The 24,704-nt window shown below is 45.0% G+C and overlaps 1 protein-coding gene across 6 annotated transcripts in view; it reads left to right on the top strand.

The window, feature by feature from the left end:
• The window catches only part of CNTNAP2 (contactin associated protein 2), a 1,225,886-nt gene that overhangs the window by 813,264 nt on the left and 387,918 nt on the right, over positions 1-24,704 (top strand). For all 6 annotated transcript variants that reach the window (XR_012074163.1, XM_031674555.2, XM_072964285.1 and 3 more), the window contains one exon: positions 15,433-15,589. Coding sequence is in view for 5 of the 6 variants with exons in the window: in XM_031674555.2 (XP_031530415.2) it covers positions 15,433-15,589 (157 nt within the window). In the remaining variant the exon portion in view is untranslated. The remainder of the gene's footprint in view (positions 1-15,432; positions 15,590-24,704) is intronic.

Raw genomic sequence — 24,704 nt, 5'->3', positions numbered from 1 at the left:
GTGCTTGTGTTCAGGGAGAAGGCTATGCATTAACAAACCTGGTGAGGAAAGGGGGAGTATATTTCTGGTAGTGGGAACAAGTTGAGTAATGTTGCACGGGAAATGTACAGAAATGTGCAGAAAACAGGGACGCTGCAACCTGAACCAGTTACGTCACTTTGGAATATGTAGAAAAATCAGAGTCATGGCAGCAGTAGAGCCAGAAGCAAACACCATCAAAGTCAACGCCCGCCTGTTACGGAGCAAGAAAGAGCCCGAGGGAGGAGGAAAGGGAGCAGACAATAATGCGAGAAGAACTAGAGCCCACGTCTCCTGACTCCCCTTTCAGTGCTTGTCACGCGGTGGTCTCTGCCTCGCCGCCCGCCCCCCACGGGCCGGAGCACATGCAGCGTCGGGAAGTCTGCCTGGGAAGCGGCGGCATTTTCTGAGCTCCACTCCCAAGCAGAAGGTGCCCGGGTCAGCTGCTTCTAGACAAGGCGGTGCTTTATGTCCACAGTTAGCGCACAGTCACCTTGTGAGTCTCTGGGGTTTTCACAGCTCCCTTGGCAATCTGTAGGATGTATGTTCCGCTGGAGTTTCACTGCTACCCTCCCGGGACTGGGGAGCAGGCTGGGGAGTCTGTCTGTGGAGCCTCTGGTTACGAGCTAAGCTTCAGCGAGGCACTGCCTCCCCGCACTTCATGTGGGTAATGCCGCGTGTCTCTAAAATCTCCTAGGAATCTATCAAGGTATCGGCCTTAATTATACTTCACTCCAACCCTAAAAGACAGAGAATAGAGGATAGAGCTCAGGAAATCCAGACGCCCCACAGGTGACTGGAAAGTTCAGTAGAAAAGCATTTGTTTCAACAAATATACTCAGCAATCTTTTATTTGCTTATTTGTTTAAAGTAAGATTTGCCTGCCTTTGCCAACGTGATACACTGAATATATCTTTAAATTTTTACTTCTTGCTTTGGTGACATTGTCTGGCTCAGGTCATGATTCTGAACACTGGTTATACCTCTACAGCAGGACAGATAGAGCGAGGGTGGGAAATTGCGCTCACTTGCCACGGACTGTTCTCCATACCAGGGTCTCCCAGGATGTAGGGAGCCTGGTGCTGCCTAGGATGTGGGCTCCCCTTCTCTGCAGACCAGTTATCTCCCCCCGCCTGGGGAGCAGACGGCAGGCTGGACTCCACCCGCACAACCACAGCCTGTGACAAAATGTCAAAACGAGTCCCGGATTTAGCACTTTTTAAAAAGTTAGTGTAAGATACAAGTCGATTATTAGGCTTCCTGGAAAGCTGGATGCGGAATTAGTTTGGTTCTCATGCTGCTGAGAAGAGAACAGAGGTGGCGTTACAAAGTCAGGACGTGCTGCAAGGTTTGCAAATATGATTATTGCTGGTGGATAAAAGCTGATGAAAAGACGGGTGAGGCTGTGAGCACCAGTACTGATTGTGGGCAGAGACCGGTGCGTGGGTGGCATAACTGCTGTGACTCTTCAGAGACAAATTGCGGTATTTCTGGGACCACCTAAGGCCAGGAGAGACTGTGATTAGGTGGGATAAAGTTGCCTCAAGTGAAATCAACTGTCAGCCAATAGAGCCAAGAATCGTGAAAGTAAAAACAAAACAAATTTTAAAAACCCCAAACCCGAGAATCCAGAATGTGCATATGATTTTTGTTTGTTTGTTTTGATAGGGAAAAAGGAAATAGAAATAAGACCTTGCATTCACATATTTGAAAAATACTTGTTGAGCCCCGACTGTGGACAAGCACTGTTTATCAGAGACCAAATCCAAAAGCTGGGCTCTGTGGATCTTAAACTCTAGTTGTGGGGAGGGGGGGGAAGTGACCAGTAGACAAAACAGTGGGTACTGTGTCTGCAGGATTAAATGCTACGGAGTGAACAGGGCAGGGTGGGGGACAGGAAGGGATGTGATTTCAGGCAGGTTATGAAGAGGAGACCAGCCTGACAAGGTGCCCCTGAGCGACATCTGAGGGGGCAGAGTGGGAGACCTGGTGACTGTTGAGGGGAGAGGCTTCCAGGTGGAAACAGGCACCTGCAAGCGCCTGTTGCTCGGGGATCTGAGGAGAGGCGGGGGGCAGTGTGGCTGGAGCCGAAGGAGGAGGGGACGGGGAAACAGGTGGGATGAGAGCAGCGGGTGCGAGGGGGCGGGGGTGCACACCATGGGGAGTGTGCCAAGGACTCCGACTTCCGCTCACGGTGAGGTGAGGGTGAGCAGAGGCTCGACACCAACAGATGAGCACGTGGTCAACCCTCCAGTCCAGACGTACAGACGCAGGAACAAGGAACCTGTTTAGTGCCGTCCCGCTGGCTCAGCCCACAGTCAGTTTCCTCCAGCAGCTGCCCCATCACCCACTCTGGTCCACTGATAAAGTCCTGGCGGCTCTGAGCATCCCAGACGCTGGGCAGAGGGAGGGAAATGCAGAGATGAGTAAGCCACACCCCTGCCCCCACACAGCACACAGACCAGACCCAGCATGGACCAGGTTAAGACCCGAGGAGAAGTGCCAGGGGAGGGCAAGCGGGGGTGGGGTGGGGTGAAGGGGTCCTACAGAAAGGACCCATCACGGCAGAGTCCTCTGTAAGCAAATAATTCATCTGTCGCCGTCTACCCCAGCCTGGCCTGGGCTGCAAGCAGCTAAGAGCATGGTTTATCACTGTATGTTTCCTGGCACGTGAAAGGCCGTTGATAAATGTTTGTTGTTTCTTGAAGGGCATGTCACTTAGTCTGGCTTGTTTCGGGGACGGAGAGGAGAGCAGGCATTGGAAAGAGTCCAGGTCTTGAGGTCCCGGCAGAGAGTGGCCGTGAGGACAGACACAGAGATGCGGGGACGCGTGCCATGTCGGGGACCGGGACCAGATCTCCATGTCTGGGGACTGCGATGTGTGCACAGGAGCTGAGGCTGCATCCGTGGGCAGCACCTCATTGTAAAGGGTTTGGGGATGAGAGTTGGTATTGAGGCAGCAAAGAGCTGCTGAAGAACTTCCAGTTTTGTGAAAAGTCCCCCCAGGAGAGGGAGAGGCTGTGTTCAGGTGAGCCAGCGGGTCTGGAATAAGCAGACGCAGAGGAGACTAAGGTGCTGCTCCAGGTGAGCCGGGTTGGGGGTCGGAGGGGGCGGGGCCGGCGTGGAGACGTGGGCGGGGCTTGAGAGACCTGGAGGCGGGAGAGTGATGGCCAAGGAGAAAGTGCAGGGACTCTGATTCCGTAGTGAGGGATGGAGACTCGCTCTGCCCTCTGCTGAGTTGGGAGCAGGAGGAGGAGGGCGTCTGGAGGGAAGATGCTGTGTTCTACCCGGGCATTTGGTGTCAACTTGCATTAAAGATTTGGTGATAGGCTCGCGACAGCTTTGGAGATTTGCGAAATATAAATGGGCAACACTAATTATTATCTGTAAGTTTAGCAAATATTCATTGTGTCAGACCAAAAACAGGTGGGGCAGTGGACTTGGGGACGGCAGTATCACTGCTCTCAGGGAGCGAATGTTCGGCAAACAGAAAACAAGTGGAGAGATAACTTAATTACAGATAGTGATGAACAGCATAATCAGATAAACCGAAGTGCTCTGAGAGAATGACAGGAAGCACCGACTTTTGATGGGTTGTCCCGGACATCGTCACCAAGGGGGATGTGACGTTTAAGTTGAAGCCTGAAGAAGACCAAGCAGAGCCAGGGAAGGGGTGACGGACTCCAGGTGGAGGTAACAAAAGCCCTGAAACAAGTGAGAGGCTAGCAGCAGAGAAACAGAGAAATGTATTATTCTTAATAAAAAGTGGGCCAGTACATCCAGGCAGGTTATAAAGAAAATTAACATTTAAAATGAGAGAGGCAGGTGGCTTTGCTAAGTTTTGGAGTTTACTTCCTACTAGGCAGCTTAATAAAATTATTCATCCTGAGCTCAAGGCAACAGTAACCAAAAAGTGTATCTGAATATTTCGTAATTTGTTACATTCATTACAATCAAACTGAAATCAGCTGCCTTGCTAAGGGAAAAAAGGGACTAATTGACACGATGTGAAGGTCTTTGAAGAATTTCGTTTAATATCAGCAGGTTAGTCAGCAGGCGAATAAAGCAAGTTTTAGTTAAATACTTGCAAGGAAAATTTTCTTCTGTACTTTGCTGTTCAGTTCTTTTGTTGTCAGGAAGAAAAGAATAAGGATAAATTTTAGCAATTTCACTGTTTAAATAAGTATACCTTTTACCCACTTGAAAAAATATGACACTTATTATTGTTATTCAATTTTTTGTCATCTCACTGCTCTTCTGTAAGATTGGAGGACGCTGAATTTGTGCCCCTTCAATATAGCTGCTGTGCCATTGAGAAAGGCTTTCACATCTCAGTTCCCAGGGAGAAGGGCCAGGTAATGGATGGATGATGAGAGACTCTGCTGGTTTGGTGTCCCGTGGACAAGAAAGGGGTCCTGCCCGCACTGACAGCAGGTCTGGCATGTGACCGCAGGCTGTGTGCTCGGTAAGCAGTGTCTCACTCTGCTGTGAAAGGATGGCTGCCGTGTTCGGAGGGTAACACATTACTGTCTTGAGAGTAATACGTATGACAGGGCTCAAGGTCGAGGCTAATTATTTTAATGTCATCAGTTTTTATTTTCTGTTTTAACTTGTTAAATAGTAGAGAAGATGGGATTCGTTCAGAAGCCTTAGCATGAAGGCTTATCCTTCTCTCTTCTCCTTTTCGTGACTCCCCTGGTGGCGTCTTCCCCAGGGTGGGCTGGAGATAACAAACCAGCCTGAGGTCTTGTGCACGGCAGCACGACGGCAGGGCAGATGCAGGCTCCTGCGTGCTGGGAAGAGGTAGTGAGCATCGTCATCACTACTGTAGTGATTGGGCCACATGGGCCCCATCATCTCAGTTTTCCTCTTTTCCTCTTTGTGAATTTCTTTGCTTTTTGACCACAGATAAGGTCAAGACCCCACTGTCTTACAGAATCTGCACTTGCTCCCCAGCCACCTTTTTGACCATTCATGTTTGCTTCCTCACATCCTCAGTACCTTGATCTCTTGAAGCTTGGTTCCTGGAACCATAAGACCGTCCCTCGGGTTCATCAGTGACCTCAACCTCAAATCCACTGATGTCGACTGGCCAGGCTTTACCCTTCACCTCTCCAGGGCCGTCATTTCTCCTTTACCCGCTGTGCCTAGGACTGTGCTGGGAGCTGGAGGTACAGAATCGGGGTCAGGATGGAGCTTCCTGTCTCTAGGGGGGGTGAGCACATGAAACAGCAGCCGCACAATATGAGGAACGGAGTCATTCAGGTCTGTAACAGCCGTGGCTCCACACAAAGAGAAGGGTAATAGCGGTTGCCCTGGGGAATGAGAATGACAGCAGACTGACCGCTGACCCCGTTCTAAGCACTGTGTCCCACTCTCAGATTCCATCGTCACTGTGGCTTTGGCGCTGATGTCCCTTGAATTCACAGGTCTTGTCTCCTGTCCATCTGGGCCTGGCTGTGTGAGAAGGCTCCTCCAAGGGTCCTGTTGGCACTTGGCGTGGGGCAGCTCTTGTACAAGACTGCCGCACACATTGCAGGGCATTCAGCATCCCTGGACCCAGGACACTCAATGCCAGTAGCCCCTTATAAATGTTTCTGAGTCCTACCTGAGGAGGTGGAACCAGCCCCCGCTGAGACCCGCTGTCACCTCAGATTCACCCAGTGTAAAATCAAACAGAACATCTTTCCCACAAACCAACACCCTCCTCTGAGATAGAAATTTCTTTCAAAACGCTCGTATTTGCTTAACCTTAAAAGCAAGGAGTCAACACCAGCTGTTCCATCTGGTCCCCAAACCCCACTGATTCTCTTTTACAGTGTGTTTTACCTCCGCCTCTGTTGTGCGACACACCGTGTCCATGGTGCCCCAAGTCTTCTTCACATCACTCCTAGGGCAGGTCCTCTGTTTCCAGCCCTTGTTCCCTAATGACACATCCCAGAGCATCACGCTGACCGAACCCACAGGAACAGACTTCTGCTACAGGGTCAAGGCCACGCAGGTACCGTGAAAGCCCTCCCCCACAAACGTTTTAATTGTATGGGAAAAATATTTTAAGAAATCCTTAGGAATGTATAATTGAGCTTAAATGACAGTGAGGAAGATCCTTAGAAGTAAAACCATGGACCAGCAGCATAATGAGGGCCAAAGCTGGAAGCTGGCCTAAGGGCTTCGTCCAGTTCCTGGCAACCTGCAGTGCCAGTTTCCAGGCATGTGGAAGAAGGGGCCACAGCAAGTGATGGGTGGTGTCAAATACACCTTTATGGAAAACAGAAACCAAGAGTCCAGATTCTCAGTGGCGAAAAAAACCTAAAAACTAAAAACCCGCTCTATAGAAGAAGATAGCATAGGAATTTTGACTGTCCGGACCTTGGCTGGAAGTAAAGAGAAGAAGAAAGCAATTATCCTTCCAAGTCATGTAACAAAAAGCCGATTCTGATGCATGTTTACAGGTCAATTTCACACTTTTGCATGGCTGTAAAAAATTTCAAGCTGAAAATGTATTCTAAAGAGGTCTCAGCTTGGTAATACCCGCCTCCAGGTGTCTGATAAAAGCAAATATAAGTTATCTGAAAGGTTCATCTGAACCTCCATTCCCAGAGATGGCATTTCCAAGGAACATGATCTCAAAGGAAAAAATAATCAAGAAATGTGTAGGGTACCAAGACACCTTATTTGTGAGTCAGCAGGAATAACTAATAGCATTTTCAGTCCTGCAAAAACTTAAGTATTAGAATTGTTGGATCAGATTTATTTTTAGGGAGCAATTAAAGATATGATGGCAGAAGACATTATCAAAAATCATTAGTAGCATTTGAAAAAGAACCAAATAAAAATTGTAGAAATCAGAGAGTAATGGATAAAATTAAAAGCTTAATGGGAGACTTAAATAGCAGTTTCTAACCAGCTTATGTGAGAGTAGTGACATGGAAAATAGATTCTGAAGGAGGTTCCCAGAAATCTGCCCAGTGAGACAAAGGATTGTTAAATAGGAAAGAGAGACTAAGAGTAGAGAAATTAGATCAGTAACATAATACGTATCTAACTAGAATTCTGGAAGAAAAGTAAAAAGGACTTTAAAAAGAGTGAAATTTGAATTATTATAACTATCAAAGGATCAGTTTTCCTAAGCATTTTCTACAAATCAATAAGACACCAAAAAAAATCCAATGAGAAAATAGTCCAAAAAAAGAACAGATTTTTTTTTAAATAGGAAAATATAAATGAAGGATAAACATGGAAAGGCAAACAATCAAGGAAGTATAACTAAACCAAAAAGAGATAGTATTTGTCATTCACCAGTTGTCAAAACTAACGGCTTAACCATTAATTATGGAAGAGTTGTCAAGGATTTTGATTAACTGAAAGTTTTATATGCTGCTGGTGGGATTCCACAGTCACACAAGTGCTTTGGAAAAACAATTTGAAGATGCACAAACCATATGACCTAACAATTCCACTGCAGGGATGTGCTCAGAGCTCTTACACATTTTCGCAGAGCATGTGAAAAAGCCAGACACAGTCCAACGCTCATTAACATTAGAATTAGGAAATGTGATGTACTCAAAGAGCAACATACCACATACCAACGATAACAGATAAATTACAAGGCTCCGTATTTCATTATTATTCTTTATACTGCAGATAAACGTACAGTATTTGTATATGTAAAATATTTTAGTGTTTAAAAATTTTAAATTTGACTTCTTGTTACTAAATAGCTAGAGTGCAAACACCATGAAAATACCCATCACCATCTTTCCAGCCACAAATTCTGCTTCTCTCCACGGCCCTCACAAGCCTGACTAATCACCCCACAGTTCCTGGAATCATTTGGATGTTTCTTGGCTTCATCCCTTGGCCCAGCCATTCAAGGGCTTCTGAAATGCCCCACATCCTCATTCTGGTTTCTAGATCCTATCTGTCCATAAAAGCTGCAGTCAGACCTGTCTCTTCATGGAGGCTGTCCAGGCCACCTTGGTCGTGGGTAATCACGCGCTTCTCCAAAATCCTATAGGATCCATTGCCTGAACTGCTCCTATGACATTCAGTGTGTATTTTTTCATCTTATTATGGGTATGCCCCATAAGATATCGAGGCATAAAGCTTTCAATAATATTAAACTTTTAAACATAACTCATTTTGTACTAACTCAGAAGCTTAGAAGAATAGGAATCAGGTGTTCACTCCTATCTCCCACATTGTCTCTCCAGCCCTAAGAAGGTGTTTATTGATTATGTAGCATGTCGTTGGTTGCAAAACAGTATATTGCTACTAATTTGAAAAGCTGAGGTGCTTGTTTAAAAGATAAAATAAAAATTAATGAAAGTCAGGGCACAGGATATCGAGACATTCAGTACAAACAATAGTCCAAGGTGAGGCGCACTTTATCAAATAAATACAATTTTTAACGGAGAAGAAGAATAAAAGAAGCAGTCAGGACTCACACAAATCATTGTCCTTGAGATTCGGTAATTCTTTCTTCATTTATTCTGTAAAGAGGAAAAGAAATATTTAAAATAATTGGCCGGGCTCTTCCAGTGAAAATGACTAGCAAAGTGCGTTACTAACATCCAACAAACAGCATGTGGTTCCATTTGATCACCTTGGTATTATTAATCACGTTCGTTCCTGGGGCCATGATAGAAAGGAATTAACCAGAGGGAAGGAGGGGACCACAGATGCAGTGATCTCTACAGAAACTGAAGCCAAGTTAACTCAGAGTGAGTTGGCCTCTTCTGTTCTCTTTAATACCGCTCAGCATTACAAACTCCCATCTCATCTGTCATTTCAATTCCACTCAAATTAATAAAATCTAGTTCATTTGAATAGGATTCAAAGTGATTTGATTCAACTCAATCAAATTCTGCTCAGTGGAATCAGTCCTTGATTGAAATCTATTAAGTTCAATTCAATAAAATAAATTTAAATATTATGCAGTGAAATTAATTTTTAATTAATTAACATTTCAGTTCAGGCCCATTTTGATCTGCACTTCAATTCTCCATTCCTAAATTTGGTCCCTATTCAAATTGATAAAATATAGTAAAAATCCAATGTAATTGTGAAAGATGCAACGGGAGGCTGATCAGCTTCATTCATTTCTATTCAGCCCTAATCAAATAAGTTTAGTGACATTCAATCACAGAGAGATAAAATATTCACCTTTAATACCAAATTGAATGTTTATATTATAACTTCAAAATTATAAGTTTTCTCAACTTCACATCACTGTCTGCAGTATGAACTCCGCAGGACTTTTATGGATTCATTCTTTGTTTGGTCTTTATATTAACCTAGAACAACATAGGATTAGACAGTTGGGAAGCAGAAAAAGAATATTGTTACCCAGATTAGTAAACTGATTTCACAAAAATGATAGACAGCTTAAGATGATAGGCTTTTGTGTCTATGAAAATGCCCAAATGTGTGATTTTTCATTTTATTTTTAAAGCTCTTAGTGTAAATAGTAAAAAAAAAAAAAAATAGGCATTTGGAGTCAGAATCATGATTATGAAGGTGCAAAAAAAAAAGTAGGGGGTTACAGGGTCTAGATTATTCAGGGAAAATGTAATTGGGAAATTTTAACAGAAGGGTTACTGTAGTAAACACCGTTATTACCTCTTCACATCTTACTAAGAGAACAGGTCCTGGATTGGTGTCCCAAGGGGACCCCGGCACCGGCCTCTCACAGTGCTGCGAACCAGACCCACACTGTCATTTCCCCAGGTCCGTGTGATGCAGATCCATCTGATGATAACAATCACCAGGGCATTAGCGACAGCTTCAAGGTGTCCCTCGGAGATTCTTGTTCTATGAATCTCATTCTGTAGGCCGAGAAATCTACATGCTTTACAAGAGCCACAGGTGAACCTTAGGTAAGCTGCAAACCCTTTCCTGCACTGACTTCCCACCAGAGGGGAAAAACGGAAGCAGGGCTCCACGACTTCCCTTCCTCGCCTTCATCCTTCTCTGAGGATGCTGAGCCTGGGGCTGCCATGGTCCGGTTCTTGGAAGTGTTTGTACAGGGACCAGTTTCACATGTCAAAGAGGAGAGGCTCCCTCTATTTAAGCCACAGAACTCTAGGATGAGAAACCTATTCCCCCTTCAGCACTGGGGGCAAGGGCAGCTGTCAGTGTTATCCTGAGGGCTCCATGATCCCTGGACTGTGCACATCTTGTACTGAAGGAAGAGGGGATTCTCGCCAGCTTGATCTTTTAAATGGTAACTGCCAGATTTTCTGAAGAGCTCTGTATCCTACAAGCTGCAGCTCCTCCAGATTTCCTCTCTGCTCCAGCCCTGTCTGGAGTTTATTATAAGGGCTCCTTTACTTCCCTTCTTCTCTAGGTCACTTGCTTTAGAATGAAGGTGCCCACAGGTACTAAAATGCTTTGCACCCACAGTCTAGAATTACACCAGTTAAAGATATCTTTACTTAATAAGCCTACTGTCACCATGGCTTACTGTAATCAGATCCGAGTAGTCAGCTGAAACTTAGTGATCAAGTGGAGGAAAAAAAGATTTGGTGGTGTCATGCTAAGGATGCAGGGGTACTGGGAGATTTTTCAGAGTGTTAGTCATTCTTTTGAAAGAGGATCTTGCACTGCAGGGGCTTTCAAACCTGACAGCCATGAGCCTGGGGAGGGCAGAGAGGGAGCTGCCAGCAGGGGGCGCCAGGCAGCGCTCCGAAGGGCAGGTCCCTGCTGCAGTTGTGTCTGTCCTGTTTCCTCTGCTAAAAAGCCCCCTGTGATTCTTTAACACAATTTGTAGGTAAGCAGATGGTACAGATATAATAAGACTAGGTTTCATCAAGCTGAAAGCATGCTTTTAAGTTTTCATTTTGGAGACGACAAACCTTTGTGGTACTGTTTTTAATATTCTCTGGAAGTGGATTAAACTAAATTAAAAGTCCCAGGGACCATCCTGGGTCTGACTGTAGATGTTCCAGGATATTTATGTAAGCAGACTGTTAGGTTACCTTGTGTCACCCAGAGGTTCTAAGAACGCATCTGGAAAGTCGCAGGCACGTCCGCATTTCCATCCAGAGGTCCCCATGTGTTTGCCCTTGTGTTTCTAAAACAGCTTGTAAAATAACAGAGATCTATTGGTTTCTCTAAATTTAGGAAAACAAGTTGCTTCTTTTCTTTCTCCCTTTTTCAGTTTAGCCATCCAACCATAATAAATCTTCAGCATAATAAAATTTGATCTTAAGTGCATACAAACAGTGCCATGATTGCCTTTCGTTCAATCCACATCTGGCTGTTTTAATACAATATGCCTTACTTTGATAATTTAGCTTCTAGTTAACCTAGAATGTGGTTCTTATCATTACATAATCTTGTCGGAGTCATTACACCTACTCAGTATTATTAGCAAAGGTCTTCATATTCTGAGATCAGAGAAATTCTTGAACTCTTCAGCACTGGGTAATTAAATTGTTTCTTTCCTCACCACTTCTTATTCGTATCTTTTAAAAAGTCTTTCCACTTTTATCGCCTGTAACGTCTTTTCCCCAGAGCCAATTAACAGGTAAGTAATGATTTGTGAAGCAAAAAGTAGCACTTCGTTAGCGCAGCACTGAAATAAGGCAAATCTTTGCTCAACACAAATTGAACCATTCTCTTCTCACTGAATATAAAATATATGCCAAATTAATAAATTATAATGATTTGATTTAACCAAATTAGCCAGTGCTAATAACAAAGGGTGCAATTTGCTTCTTCCCTGGAATATGTTTTTCTTATGGGCACGCTTCTGTTCGTGGCAGATGTGGGAACAGCTGTGCAGCACATTTTGGACTGCGCTTAACCTACTTTCCTAGGAAGGGGAACAAAATAACACTGATTTTCCGGCACCCTAGTTGGAAACATGAGCAACGTAAGACCATACGTGACTTGAGAGAAAGGAGGGGGTGGGGGCGAGGCTGGGAAGTTGAGCCATCCTTACCTGGTCTCTAGTGTGTCTCCTCCCTGCACTGAAGGGGAGCTCACTGCACATCCTCCGCTCGGATCCCACCCTGATGTCCCGTGAGGGTCCCTCCTTACAGGAACTGAGGGTCTGCCACGTGGGCGTAGCTCAGAGCCCGGGCCCCACGCAGAGCTTAGGGCGTCTGCCGGAGCACCCGTGGCCCAAACAGCTTGACAGTGAGACCTCCTCTCCTGGGCTTCTTGGCGCTCCCTGAGGGGGCGGCTGGCAATCAGCCGGCCCTCTCTCCTCTTTCTGACAGCACATCTCGGTCTCATGCCGAAGGAGAAGCTGGTGATTATCTTGCTCCCTTTACGGACATCGTACTGATGTTTATAAAGAATACAGAGCCACACAGCTTCTCTGGTGCCTTCAGTTTATCATCACTGTCTGTGATGAAAATACTAGCGTTAGGTTGTTCTAGGGATCGTCGGAAATTGGGCTGAGGTTCTGAGATACATACTTTTTCATTGGCTGTTTGAGGTACAGGCCTGCCTAGGTCTAGGGAGTTCTCCTGCCAGAAGGCCCAGTGCCTCCAGGTCCCCAGGTGTCTGGTTTGTTTCTTCCCCGCCACCAGGTATGTTAGTATCCTCTAGTTTCCAAATACAATGATAGTAACCAAAATTTGAAAGAATTGAACATTAGGTCAGCTTGCAAAGATGCAATGGGATAAGTAGATATGATAGCCAGTCTAGGTCGTGTATTTACATTTTCAGGGTCAGGTTGTGGTCTGGCAGGCCCGGGGGCCTCCGCACAGTCAGCGTGGCACTGTCCGCCTTTGTTCTCTTCCCGTAACATGGCCAGAGATGGAATCAGCCGAGACCTAGGGCGGCTTACTAACCAAATGACCTGGCTCAGAGTTTATAGTTTCCATAAATGGAATTTTTCAAGCCTCACTTTTTAAAACTCTTAACTACATCAAAACAAACAAACAAACAAAAAAAAACAAGAGTTTATTATTGGTCATGGTTCCAACATTGGAAAGCATCGAAAGTTAGAAGCTTTACTCGTTACCCTGATGGAAGGAGGAGGAGGAAGAAGCAAAATCACTTGAGTGTAGAAAGCAAACAGCCTACTACGTGCTGGGACAGGCCCAGATAAGCAGAGGCCTGGGTTTCAGAGTGCACCCTTACCTCGGAGAGCTGGCTTTCCTCCCCATACGGAACAGGGTGCTGAAATCCCCTGCTCTCCTGTTTGCAGATCAAGTCAAGTGTGTTTTTTTTTGTTTTTTAAATTCAGGTGCTATACATGATCTTGTGAAGGGAAAAAGTAACTTTTCCAAATTAAGTCAACACAACTGGAAAATGGAGCAATTTGTACAAAGTAAGATAGCTGAATAACTCCTCTCCAAGTTCAGAGCATTGGTTCATCCACGACATCAAGCCTGAACTCGCAGTTGAGTGCAAGACACGTTCCTCCTCTTTATTTCTGAGCACAGATACTGGGATAAGTGTACACCTACACTTGTGAGTGTAGTGGAATTTTAGCCATGCTCATGGAGATCTGAATTGCCTCATCTTCTTGGTTTACTGGCCGCACTGCCTCCGTGAAATTCCATTCATTCCTCAGCTTCCTGCAAGGGAGGGGCTGTTCTCAGGCCCTCCCCTTTCTCCCCTTCCCTTCCTTCCTCTGCCAGCTGCCACCTGGACTTTTCCTCCCTCCCATCATTCACCTGAAACTCCTCTCAGCAAAGACCTTCTAGCTGTCAGATTAGAAGACAGAGTTACAGCCTACATCTTAACGGACTTTGCTAGGAAATCTGACAATGCCGAGCACACTGCTCTCTTGGAAATTCTTGGCTCATTTCTCCTCCACCCTCCCTGACTGCTCTCTTTCTTGACCTCCACTCTGGCCATTTCCCTCTCTTTCTGTTCTTTAAATGCTGCTGGAATCCAGGTGTCCAATGGCATCTCTCTGGCTACCAGTACTTCCTGGTTTACCCTGATGTTTCCTAAAACAGGATTTTCAGCCCAGAATGCTCCTGAGACCCAGACCCCTGTAGCCAATTGCTGCTTCACGGATCAAGGTCATCCTCATCGCCCTTCCTTCGACTTTCCCCAGCTTCTCCTCTTCCCACCCTGTGACCTACCTTGGTGAAGCACATCACCGTCCTCTTAGTCACCCAAGCCAGAAACCCAGGATTAATCCCCAACACCTTCCCACCCAAATCCCAACAGTCCCAAGCCAGTTATAATTCCAAAATCGCTTTCCATCTCATCTCCCTCTCCATTTCCACTCCTGTCTTATTCTTCCTCTTCTGTATTAACATAGGAGGGTCCCATCTGACCTCCATCCCCCCCAAAATCTGTCTTTCATCTTACTGTGGATCTTTTAAAACACAAATTTGATCATGAGAGTTCCCTGCTTGTAAAACACTGATGGTTTCCCATTAGTTTCAGGATGAAGTTCAACTTTCTTAAATAGGAGGAAATAAACACAAAAGCAAGAGTCACCGAATGCCAAGTAACTTCTTACTCGGACACAGTTTGTCGTGATGTGGCCCTCACCCACGGTCTGCTTCCAACTCCTGCTGCCCTCCCAGACGTACCTCTTCAGCCCTGTGCTACCTTAGATACTCACGCTCCTACGTGTATGTGGACGTGCCCATTCTCCTCCCTTTACCCAGGGGTACTTAACCTCTCTTACATCCTGGGTAACTTAACCTTCAAGACGTAGCTCAGAATTTTTACATCTTCAGGAAACCAACCGTCCTCACCGCCTCTCCCTCACCCACTCTCCCATGTGTTCATAATAATAACTGAACTGAACTCTCAATTTGTATTTTTTTCTTCCATTATTCTGCTGAGTATCTTGTAATGTTTGACACATGATGGAAACACAGTGGATGCTTGATGATTGGATGAATGAATGAATGAATGAATAAGTGAATATTAGGCCAAATAATAAGACAAAGTAACATTGTATAAAGAGCACTGTACAGGGTCTACTGAGATTCAATGTCGGGCTTCTGCTTTGGGATCTAATCTGCCAAGTGATTGAAAGCCCCTTTCTAGACCTAAGCTCCTTACCTGTAAAGTAAGGAGGTCATACTAAGGCATAAGGAAAATCCATGTTAGCTCTAATGTTCTGTCACCTCCATGACCATCGTTTCACAGGAGAAACACAAATTGTCATGAAGTTAGTTGTGTGTTACAGAATCCGGGCAGGGCCTCCACACCTCCCTCCGCTGTGGACATACCCCTTTACAGAACAGACTCCTAAAAAGCTGGAATGTAAACGCTTCTTTCAAAGGAAGAGGTGCCTGTCCCAGCGGGAAAACCTGAGCTTACCATCCGCTCTGGTGTTTTTCATTAACATTCAATATTCTTGAAATACATCGGCTTGGAAGAGGGTGGCGTGATGCTTATTCCTGGGGAGGGGAGGTAGCCGTGACCTGCCGGTGACTCGGTGCTGGCGCGCCTTCAGTGTGCTTTTCCCCTTTCCCGCAGACGGAAGCCCTTACACCTGGTGGGTCGGCAGAGCCAACGAGAAGCACTACTACTGGGGAGGCTCGGGCCCGGGCATCCAGAAGTGCGCCTGCGGCATCGAGCGGAACTGCACGGACCCGCGGTTCTACTGCAACTGCGACGCCGACTACAAGCAGTGGTGAGTGCCGGCCCGGGGCGGGGCGGGCAGAGGGTGAAAAGCGCCGGGATGGGAAGATAACGGGCTCGAAGGTTTGGAACCAACCCCGCTGACAAATGTCAGGAACGTTCTGAAAAACACAACAGCGGGAGGAGGTCCGTGCCACCCGGGCCTGCATTTAGAAGCAGAGGAACACATAATTGATGCGCTCATATTTTATTCAGAGAGGAAAATAATGGGCCGTGTAGCAGACAGGGATTTGCTCTGTGAAACGTGCTTGGTGACCGTGGAGGGGTGGCCGCGGGCGGGGAGCCCGGGTGCAGGAGGCCAGCGTCCACAGCACGGCTCGGGCGCCTGCGGTGCGCGCTTCCGCCTCCTGCGCTGTTGGCTTTGAGTAGCCGGAGGAGGGGGGAGGAGGCGGGAGGAGGCGGGGGAGGGAAGGAAGGGGGGGGAATGTTCTTTGCGCTTGTCTTCAGCAACCCTGCTTGCTGTCTGCTTTTCCTTCCCTCCTGAGCTGTTTATAACTGATACAAATCAGCTCAAGGAAGATCCATTCTGGGTTTCCTTTTTCCCTCTACTGGCTTTTGTCCTGCTTCACAGTGAATGCCTGGGTGTGTATCAGTGACAGATAAAGATAAATCAGCTGTCGTTCGATGGGGAACAGGCCCCGGGAGTCTGAGCGGAATAGTAGGAGTCGGGTTCAGCTTCTGGTAGTTTCAGACGCTGGAGAGGCCCGCTGTGCTCCATGCGCGCCTCTGGGCGGCAGCAGAGAGCAGAGCCCTGCGGTTCCTCACGTGACCGACCCCAGTGCCTATCCGTTGCCTCTGTTTTACTTGGAAGGACAGGTTCGTCCTGCTAGTTAACTGAAAACTAATTCTGAATGTGAAGTTACATGATTGCCAGGTCGGTTGTCTGCATATTTTCCAAAAGCCATTTTTCTTTTAATAAATGAAATAAGTACCAAAGCCATTTATTTTTTTTTCATTTGAGGTATAGTTGATTTACAATGTTGTGTTAGTTTCTGGTATACAGCATAATGATTCAGTTATACATGTACATATGTGTGTATATATATATATATATATATTCTTTTTAATTACAGATTATTGCAAGATACTGAATATAGTTCCCTGCACTAGACAGTAGGACCTTGTTGTTTATCTGTTCTGTACACAGCAGTTTGTATCTGCTAATCCCAAACTCCCAAACTCCCAATTTATCCCTCCCTCCTTTCCCCTTTGGTAACCATAAGTTTGTTTTCTATGTCTATGAGTCTGTTTCTGTTTTGTAAATAAGTTCCTTTGGGGCATTTTTTAGATTCCATATATAAATACTGTCACATATTTCTCATTCTCTTTCTGGCTTACTTCACGTAGTATGCTAATCTCGAGGTCCATCCATGTTGCTGCAAGACATTTTTCATTTCATTTTATGGCTGAGTAGTATTCCATTGTGTATATATATACACCACATCTTCTTTATCCAGCCATCTGTCAGTGGATATTTAGGCTGCTTCCATGTCTTGGCTATTGTAAATAGTGCTGCTATGAACATTGGGGTGTACACATTTTTTTGAATTGGAGTTTTCTCTGGATATATGCTCAGGATAGCCAGATCATAGAGTAACTCTATTTTTAGTTTTTTAAGGAATCTCCATACTGTTTTCCATAGTGGCTGCGCCAAATTACATCCCCACCAACAGTGTAGGAGGGTTCCCTTTTCTCCACACCCTCTCCAGCCAAGGCTGTACATTTCAATGACCTGTAATTTCTTAATATGTCTCTGTGTGTAAATAGCTATAATTATGCATTAATTGTGGTTAATTGTAAAGAGGAAATCATGATATTCACTTCTTAGTTTTGTTTTGAAAGAGGTATCCACATGCACACACACACACATATACACACTATACAAAGACTGGAAGTCAGGAGAATGAAATCAGAAGGACCTGGGTTTGATGATAGCTTTTCAGTCAGTCAGTCAGTCAATCCTTCATTCTGTCAGTCACTTTCTCAACAAAAACTGATGGAACTCTTATGTGCCAAGGGCTCCTCTAGGTACTGGGGTTAACAGTGAAGGGCAGTGATAAGCATCTCTGCCCTGACTTACATTCTTGTCGCCTCTTACCATTGTGAGCCCTTAAGCAGGTTCCGTAGGCTCTCTTGGATTCATTTGTCGGCTTGACAAATAGCTGGATCATTGTCCAGGCAACCCAGAGCGTGAGCTCCCGCGAGCACTGGTATCCGGTGCTCTTTGTCCCACCGCAGAAGACCGCTGAGGGACTCGGGACAAGGAAGATCTAGTGCACGCAGACAAGTGAAATTCACAGGTGTGCAGCCACGTTCGTTGTGATGTAAAAGTAAAAATAGAGTTTCCGCTGCATCTCATGCTTCCAGACTCAATACGCAGCTCAGAAAGTTACTTCTTCCAGTCATCTTACCTCAGTCACAGCAACAATTAGATTAAAATGGTCTGAGGGGGAGGGCATAGCTCAAACGGCAGAGCGCAGGCTTAGCGTCCACAAGGGCCTGGGTTCAATCCCCAGCACCTGCAATAAACAGAGAAAGCAAGAAAGAAACCAAAATGAGTGCAAATATATAGTTCTTCCCAATTCATGTGAAAGTTGGGTAAAGTGTTGTCATAAATGAATGTTTAAATTTGCAGTAGGGTGTAGTATTTTTGTTACTAAAATGTTAATAGAACCCTAGCTAATAGAGTTAAAATTTTCTTAAAGAACAGATGCATCAGTTGGGGCCCAGGAAAATTTTAGTTACTTTCCAAAATTACATTGGAAATAAGAAGTAGAGAGAAGAGCAAGACCCAAATTTCCAGACATCGAGTCTGGTGTTTTTTGGCAATATCGTGATCAAGGATGACACTCATGCTGTTTTTTATCTTTTTAATGATTTATGAATTTAATGTTTTCACTAGCTATATGTAAGCTTTACAGTGAAAGCTTAAACAATAGAACACATATTATATGTATGTTTAAAAAAAAAAAAAGAACTCTAAAACCTAAAGTAAGCATTTATCCTTTTTTCCTGGAGTCAAATACACAAAAAAAGGGGCTGGAATAAATTAGACTGGAGCTCCGGGTGTGACTGGGTCTCACAGCAAAGCAGCGGTGGGCTGCAAGCACTGCACCCATCTCAATAATTGCCTGATTATCTATGCTGGGAGAAGTTTTGCACAGTTATTTCCGAGATTGAATGTAATTTAACATTTATGATTTACTATTCACGGCAATAGTAAATATTCCCACCTACAGTGCCAGAATCCTAATTAAGTGAGCCTTGGTCTCAGCTAAGTGCTCACCACTGGGTAATTCCTGGTCTCTCGCAGCCTGACTCAATGCGCTAAATCATCACATCTGAAATTAGCAATTCCGAAATGGAATTACCAGGGAAGGCGTGCCACTCGTGGCCTGAGTGCCCTTCCCTAGTTTTACTGGTCGAGTTTCTGCATCGTTGAGCCCTGGCCAAGATGAGCACGTCCGTGGGAGGAAGGAAGGGAGGTGAAAGTCCATTAGCACAGTCTGTGTTATGATGAGAGACCAGCTCCCAGCTCAGCACTGGGAAGGCCAGTCAAACGCTCACCGCTTGCTCCTTGTGCCGTTGCCCCTGAGTGGAACTGGTGCGTCTGTGGAGCTTTCCTTCCTGCGCCAGATATAATCCATAATGATGTTTACAGGCAGGAGAACCTCTTCATTGTTTCAAAGCCAGAAACTTACATTTGATTGTCTCAGCTTACGATCCAACAATTAACTGCTAAATATTTTGAATATTTTGAAAAGTAGTCCTTATATATTTTTGCATTGTTTATAATTTCATCTAATGCTCTCAACAGTTTTTTCACTGAAATAAGTTCAGTTTTACACAGAGTGAAATGTTTATTTGTGCATTCTCATCCATCATGCTGTTCAAATAATAAATGGTGAACATTTGTTGAGTGTTAATTACATGCCAGTTGTTGTTCCAAGTGCTTAAATGTGTAATGTCATTTAAACATCACATTGACCCTATGATGCAGGTACTGTTTTTCCTCAGTTGACAGAAGAGGAAATTAAGCTCCAGAGAGGTTTAGTTACTTCCCCAAGGTCACACAGCTGATAAGTGGTAGAGCTGAAATTCAAACCCAGGGCAGGCAAACTCCATGGATACACAATACACAACAAGAAATAAACTGTAAATATCTTGACATGTGCGCTATATACAGTATGATTCCACTTTTTCAATTTTTAAAATTCTAATGAAATACACATTACAAAAAGTTTACTATCTTACCAATTTTTCAAAGTATATATAGTATAGTGGTATTAAATACACACATTTTGTTGTACAATCATCAGCACAGTCTGTCTCTGAAACTCTTTTCATCTTGCAAAACTGATGCTGTCTACCCATTAAACAGTAACTCCCCATTCCTCCCTCCCTCAGCCCCTGGTAACCACTGTTCAACTTTCTGTCTCTATGAATTCAACTGCTTTAGTACCTCAGATAAATGGGAGTCATACAGTGTTTGTCTTTTTGTGGTTGGCTTATTTTACTTAGCCGAATATCCTCAGGGTTCTTCTGTGCTGTGGCACCTGTCAGAACCTCCTTCCTTTTTAAGGCTGAATAATATTTCATCATTATGTGTAGACCATGTTCCATCCACTCATCCATCAGTAGACGCCTGGTTGCTTCCACATCTTAGCGATTGTGATTAATGAATATGGGCGTATGATTTCAGTTTTAACATCTATTTATGCTCACCTCTGTGGTGTTCCTTATTTAGTTTTTTTAATTTCTTGTTTTGATTTTATATTAAAAGTGATTTTATCATAAATAAGTTCAAATTATTTTCTAAATGTAACCTGGATTTGAATCCTAGCTCTGTTGCTTGCTAGCTCAGTGACTTTGAAGAAGTCACAACAACAGCTCTTTGTGACTATTTCCTCAGCACAAAATTGAAATGGTATTAATACACACATTGTACGGTGGATTTGAAGTTTAAATGAGACGATACTCCTAAGTGAGAATGCATATGTGTATTTCACCGGTAAATGCTCTCCACACATCTGTTGTCACTGTCGAGACTGTGACTCAGACCACACACGCCCGTCACATGTCCTGGTTATGTCGTTGGGTCCCACGCTGCAGCCCATGGGGACAGTGTCTCCCAGCCTCCCTCTCTGCCCTTCCTGCTTGACTGCCCTGTTGCCACCTTGTGAGATCTTTGCTCTGCTGGCGATGGCTGCCTCGACTGATGCTCTTATGGGATGGCAGAGGGCTCCCCAGTCATCCCCAGTGACATGGAAACCACATTGCGTCTTTCAGGGAGACCTTACTGAAGGGCTGGGGCTTAAAGAAATGTGACAACTGCGGAAAATTTACAACTGCCACCTGAAATGACCGTCAGGGACCACAGACAGGACTCTGGTCCCCGAGCCCCTGCCCGGCTCCTCCCCCTGGGTCTCCGCCCTGCTCTCACTAATGACCTTCCTTGGGTAGCTCTGAGCATCGGGATCTAGGCTGGAGCCTCCTCCAGAACCCAGAGGAGGAGGGAGTCCTTCTCCCCATCCCAGGCTCTACTTCCGTTCCCAGAGGGGGAGCATTTGTTCCTCATGCTGACTGGTAGTGCAAACGTGAATTCCCCTTCAGGGGAAAAGTCTCAGCTTCTGACAGTTTAGGGCAAACAGCTGTGTCCTATGACCACAGCCTGGACTTGGCACTCGGGTTTGTCGGTGCATATTCCCCAGCCTGCGTTTCAGTCCTGGGGGACACCCCTGTGGGCAGCAGTGTGACCCCCGGTGTGCAGTGACAGCATCAGTCCAGATCTATTTCATGATCTCTCCACGTGAGGGGCAGAGAAGTCGAGGAAGCTACCTTTTAAGGGTAATTTGGAAGTTGCTGTCAGAACTGCCATGTATCAATTCTTTGAACTTTTTTTTCGCTGTATGGCATTACTCTCTTGAATGAAGACAAGCAAATATAAGTGCTAAGATTTTATTTTCCATTTTTTGTAGCAGCCCAAACCAACCCAAACAGAAATATCTGTTAACAGAGTTTTAGATAATTACACTATTGTTAGGCTGTTCCAGGAAGAAGCTAGATTCACAAACACTTGCATATAAAAATGACCAGATGAAACTGCAAAAAGCAAGTTGAGGAATAATATGTATGGGATGAGTCTGGTTTCATAAAAGTGCAGAGAGCTCTTTGACCCTCGTACGTGCACAGACGGTTTCTGGAAACTACATATAAACTATGAATAGTTAACACAGTAGACCAAGGATGTGGGGTCTCACAGAAGACTTGTCTATGTCCCTTTCTACATCTTACTTACTCTTTTATTTATTTATTTTTACCACGTTCCTACTTAACTTGTTCAATTAAAATGTTTCAAAGTAGTTTTAAAAAGTAAAATTAAAAAGTAGGGGCCCCCAGAGGCATCCTGGCTCACCATGAAACAATATTAAATCATTTTCTCTTTAAAAAGCCAGGAGAAGAATAATTTTCAACAGCAGAATGGCAACCCTAGTCTTGATTCCACCAGCCTCGGTACTGGAGTGAGTGTCTGGGCAAACTGGAGGGTCCCTGTGTCCCGTTTAGCAGAGAGAAACCAAGAACATCCATGCCATTGGCTTTACTGCAAAATATGTTTTTTCTCGTTGATCTGGATTCTGCGAAATTATTTGTGCTTTTAATCCTTGTGGCCTCCTGCCTGGGAGAACGGTTGTTCTGCACCCTGGTACCCAGCAGCCTGATTCATGCGTGTTACAGGAATGTGACATTACAAGGTGTCCTGATACCACTTATGAGTAACGCTCTTCTGGTTGCTAAACTGACCAAAACAATAGTTGACAGTCAAATAAATGTGTATGTCCATCTAAAATAAAATATTTAGATGGATAGCTATTGACCCTTTTTAGATACATAAACAGAGATGCCCTTTTGATCTAACGGGATTTTTAAAAAGAAGAAGAAAAAGAAAACTCTTGAGTTTAATCCTGTTTAGCCCCAAAGCATGTGTTTCAGTCTCAGAGCATTGCCAGAACGGATTTCAGAAGGGCTCTGAAGCCCCGGGTATTTTACTCCTATTAGCCTGCTGAAGTTCACTGGCCAGATTTCCTCGACTATAAACTTGCATCGAAAAAGGACATTCTTCAAAAATGTAGGAGCTAAACTCATTTCGAAGAGTAACTGCTTTTCAGTATGGGGGTCAGGGCTCAGAGCCCAAGGCGAGGGCTTCTGCTCTTTCAGGAGGCAGCTCCCTGGGGATATGAAGCAGGACTCATCGGCCCGGCTCATCTAGGCGGGCGCTGGGTAGCTCAAGGTTCAAAGCAACCCTGTGAGTTAAAACACCTGTTGGCAATGGGGATAGGGAAATGTCTCTCTGCGTTTCCAAAAGAACCATAAAAATGATCTATTATATTCTGTCTCAGGGACATTTTGGTGCCAACTTGCTTGGCACAGCATAGAATCCTCCTGTCACCTCATGGATTGTATCATGACAGGAAGGTAATTGGGCGCCGGAGAAGATGTCAGCAAAGTGTCAGTGTTGTTTGACCACTGCTCCTAAGTAATATTGATGACGGCAGAGGGAGAAGGATTAATCAGGTGTGAGCCTGTCAAATGTTCAGAGCATGCCGAGGGTTCCCGAAATAGGCACAGCCACCGACGGAATGCTAAATGGACTTGAACAGAAGAGATTATTTAGTGATGCTGAGAAAAACAGAACTGGATCCAAGAGAGATTAATAAGCACAGTACATTTTCCATCATCATCCCTCTCTCCAGCATGCTTCAGAAAGAGGGAGATTTATTATTATATTTCCTGGAGGGGGGGGGAATAATATCACTCTCCCTAAAAATCAATCACGGGCAAAGGATCAAAGGAAAAGGCGTGCCACTAAGTTTAAAGTCCCGATGAAGCAGCTCAAGCACGTGATCCGTGGGTGGTGGGGAACCCCCACGTGATGCAGCTGTCTGTTTACCTTAAGTCCCACTGAAAGATCACACGCCTTCCTGAGTATGCCGGCCACCTCTCCTGAGCCCTTCGCAGACACCTGACCCTCTGTCACTACGGCTTTTCTCTAACTTCTAAACCTACATTCTGAGCAGTATTGTGACAGCCTTCCAAAATAACAACCTCCAACCCTGACTCTCCCCCATCCTACAACTTCGTAACTGTGATTATCGCTGCCTGGCTTCATATACATTAGAATGACCTAGAAAGCATTAAAAATGGCTGATCATCAGGCCCTGGCTCCGTGTAATTAAATCAAAATCTTTGGTTATCCTGAATTTTGCAACTTCTTGAGGTTTTAATGTGTTGCCAGGTTGAAAACCACTGATTTTGGGTTGCGTTGAGCTGCACTAAATAAAGTAGAAGAAAAGGAAGGAAGGAAGGCAGGCAGGCAGGCTGGCTTAAACAAGGTGAAAGCTCACTTCCCTTTTGTGCAAAAGAAGCCCATGCTTCTCCCAGCAATCTGCTCTAGCATTCTTAGGATTTCACCACATCTTCAGGACCCAATGAGGCTTCTAGAGCTCCAGCCATCACATTCACATTGCAGGTGGAAGGTAGAGAAGGGGAAGAAGAAAGCATGAATTGTCTTTTTGAAAGCACCTTTCATGCTACATTGATTCACATATCAGCTGGAACTTAGTGACATGACCACACTCAGCTGCAGAGATGGCTGGATTAGGTAGCCTTTAACTGGGCATAAATGTGCCTCGCTAAAACTGAGGGTTCTGTGACCTAAAAAGAAGGGGGAAATGAGCATTAGTTTCTGTTCTAACAGGGGCCTGCTAATATCCTGTCCAGACATGTTCAAGGGCTCCCCGTTAACCGCGTGATTAAACCCCACCTCCTGCAGTTACCATTCCGAGTTCCAGTCTCCCCTCGTCTCACCTTCTCAGCGTTTCCTCACTCTACGTCAGGGACATTCTCAAAATATTTCTACTGTCTCATTGCTGGCCCTTCTACCTGCACCTAAAATGTCCCATCACACACCTGCCAGCTAAACGTCATTCCCCAGTGATCAGCTCAGGGCTTCTTTCTTGAGAACATCTCCCCGACTTTGGCCATGGCCCCCCCCAATTCTAGTAAAAACTCATTATTTAGAAGCTTGCTTCCCCAGATACTCAAGGCAA

The sequence above is a fragment of the Vicugna pacos genome, chromosome 7 (assembly GCF_048564905.1).
Source record: "Vicugna pacos chromosome 7, VicPac4, whole genome shotgun sequence".
In the NCBI taxonomy this organism is placed as follows: Eukaryota; Metazoa; Chordata; class Mammalia; order Artiodactyla; family Camelidae; genus Vicugna; species Vicugna pacos.
Note: the sequence above shows the minus strand (reverse complement) of the source record. Positions and strands in the feature narration are given on the sequence as shown.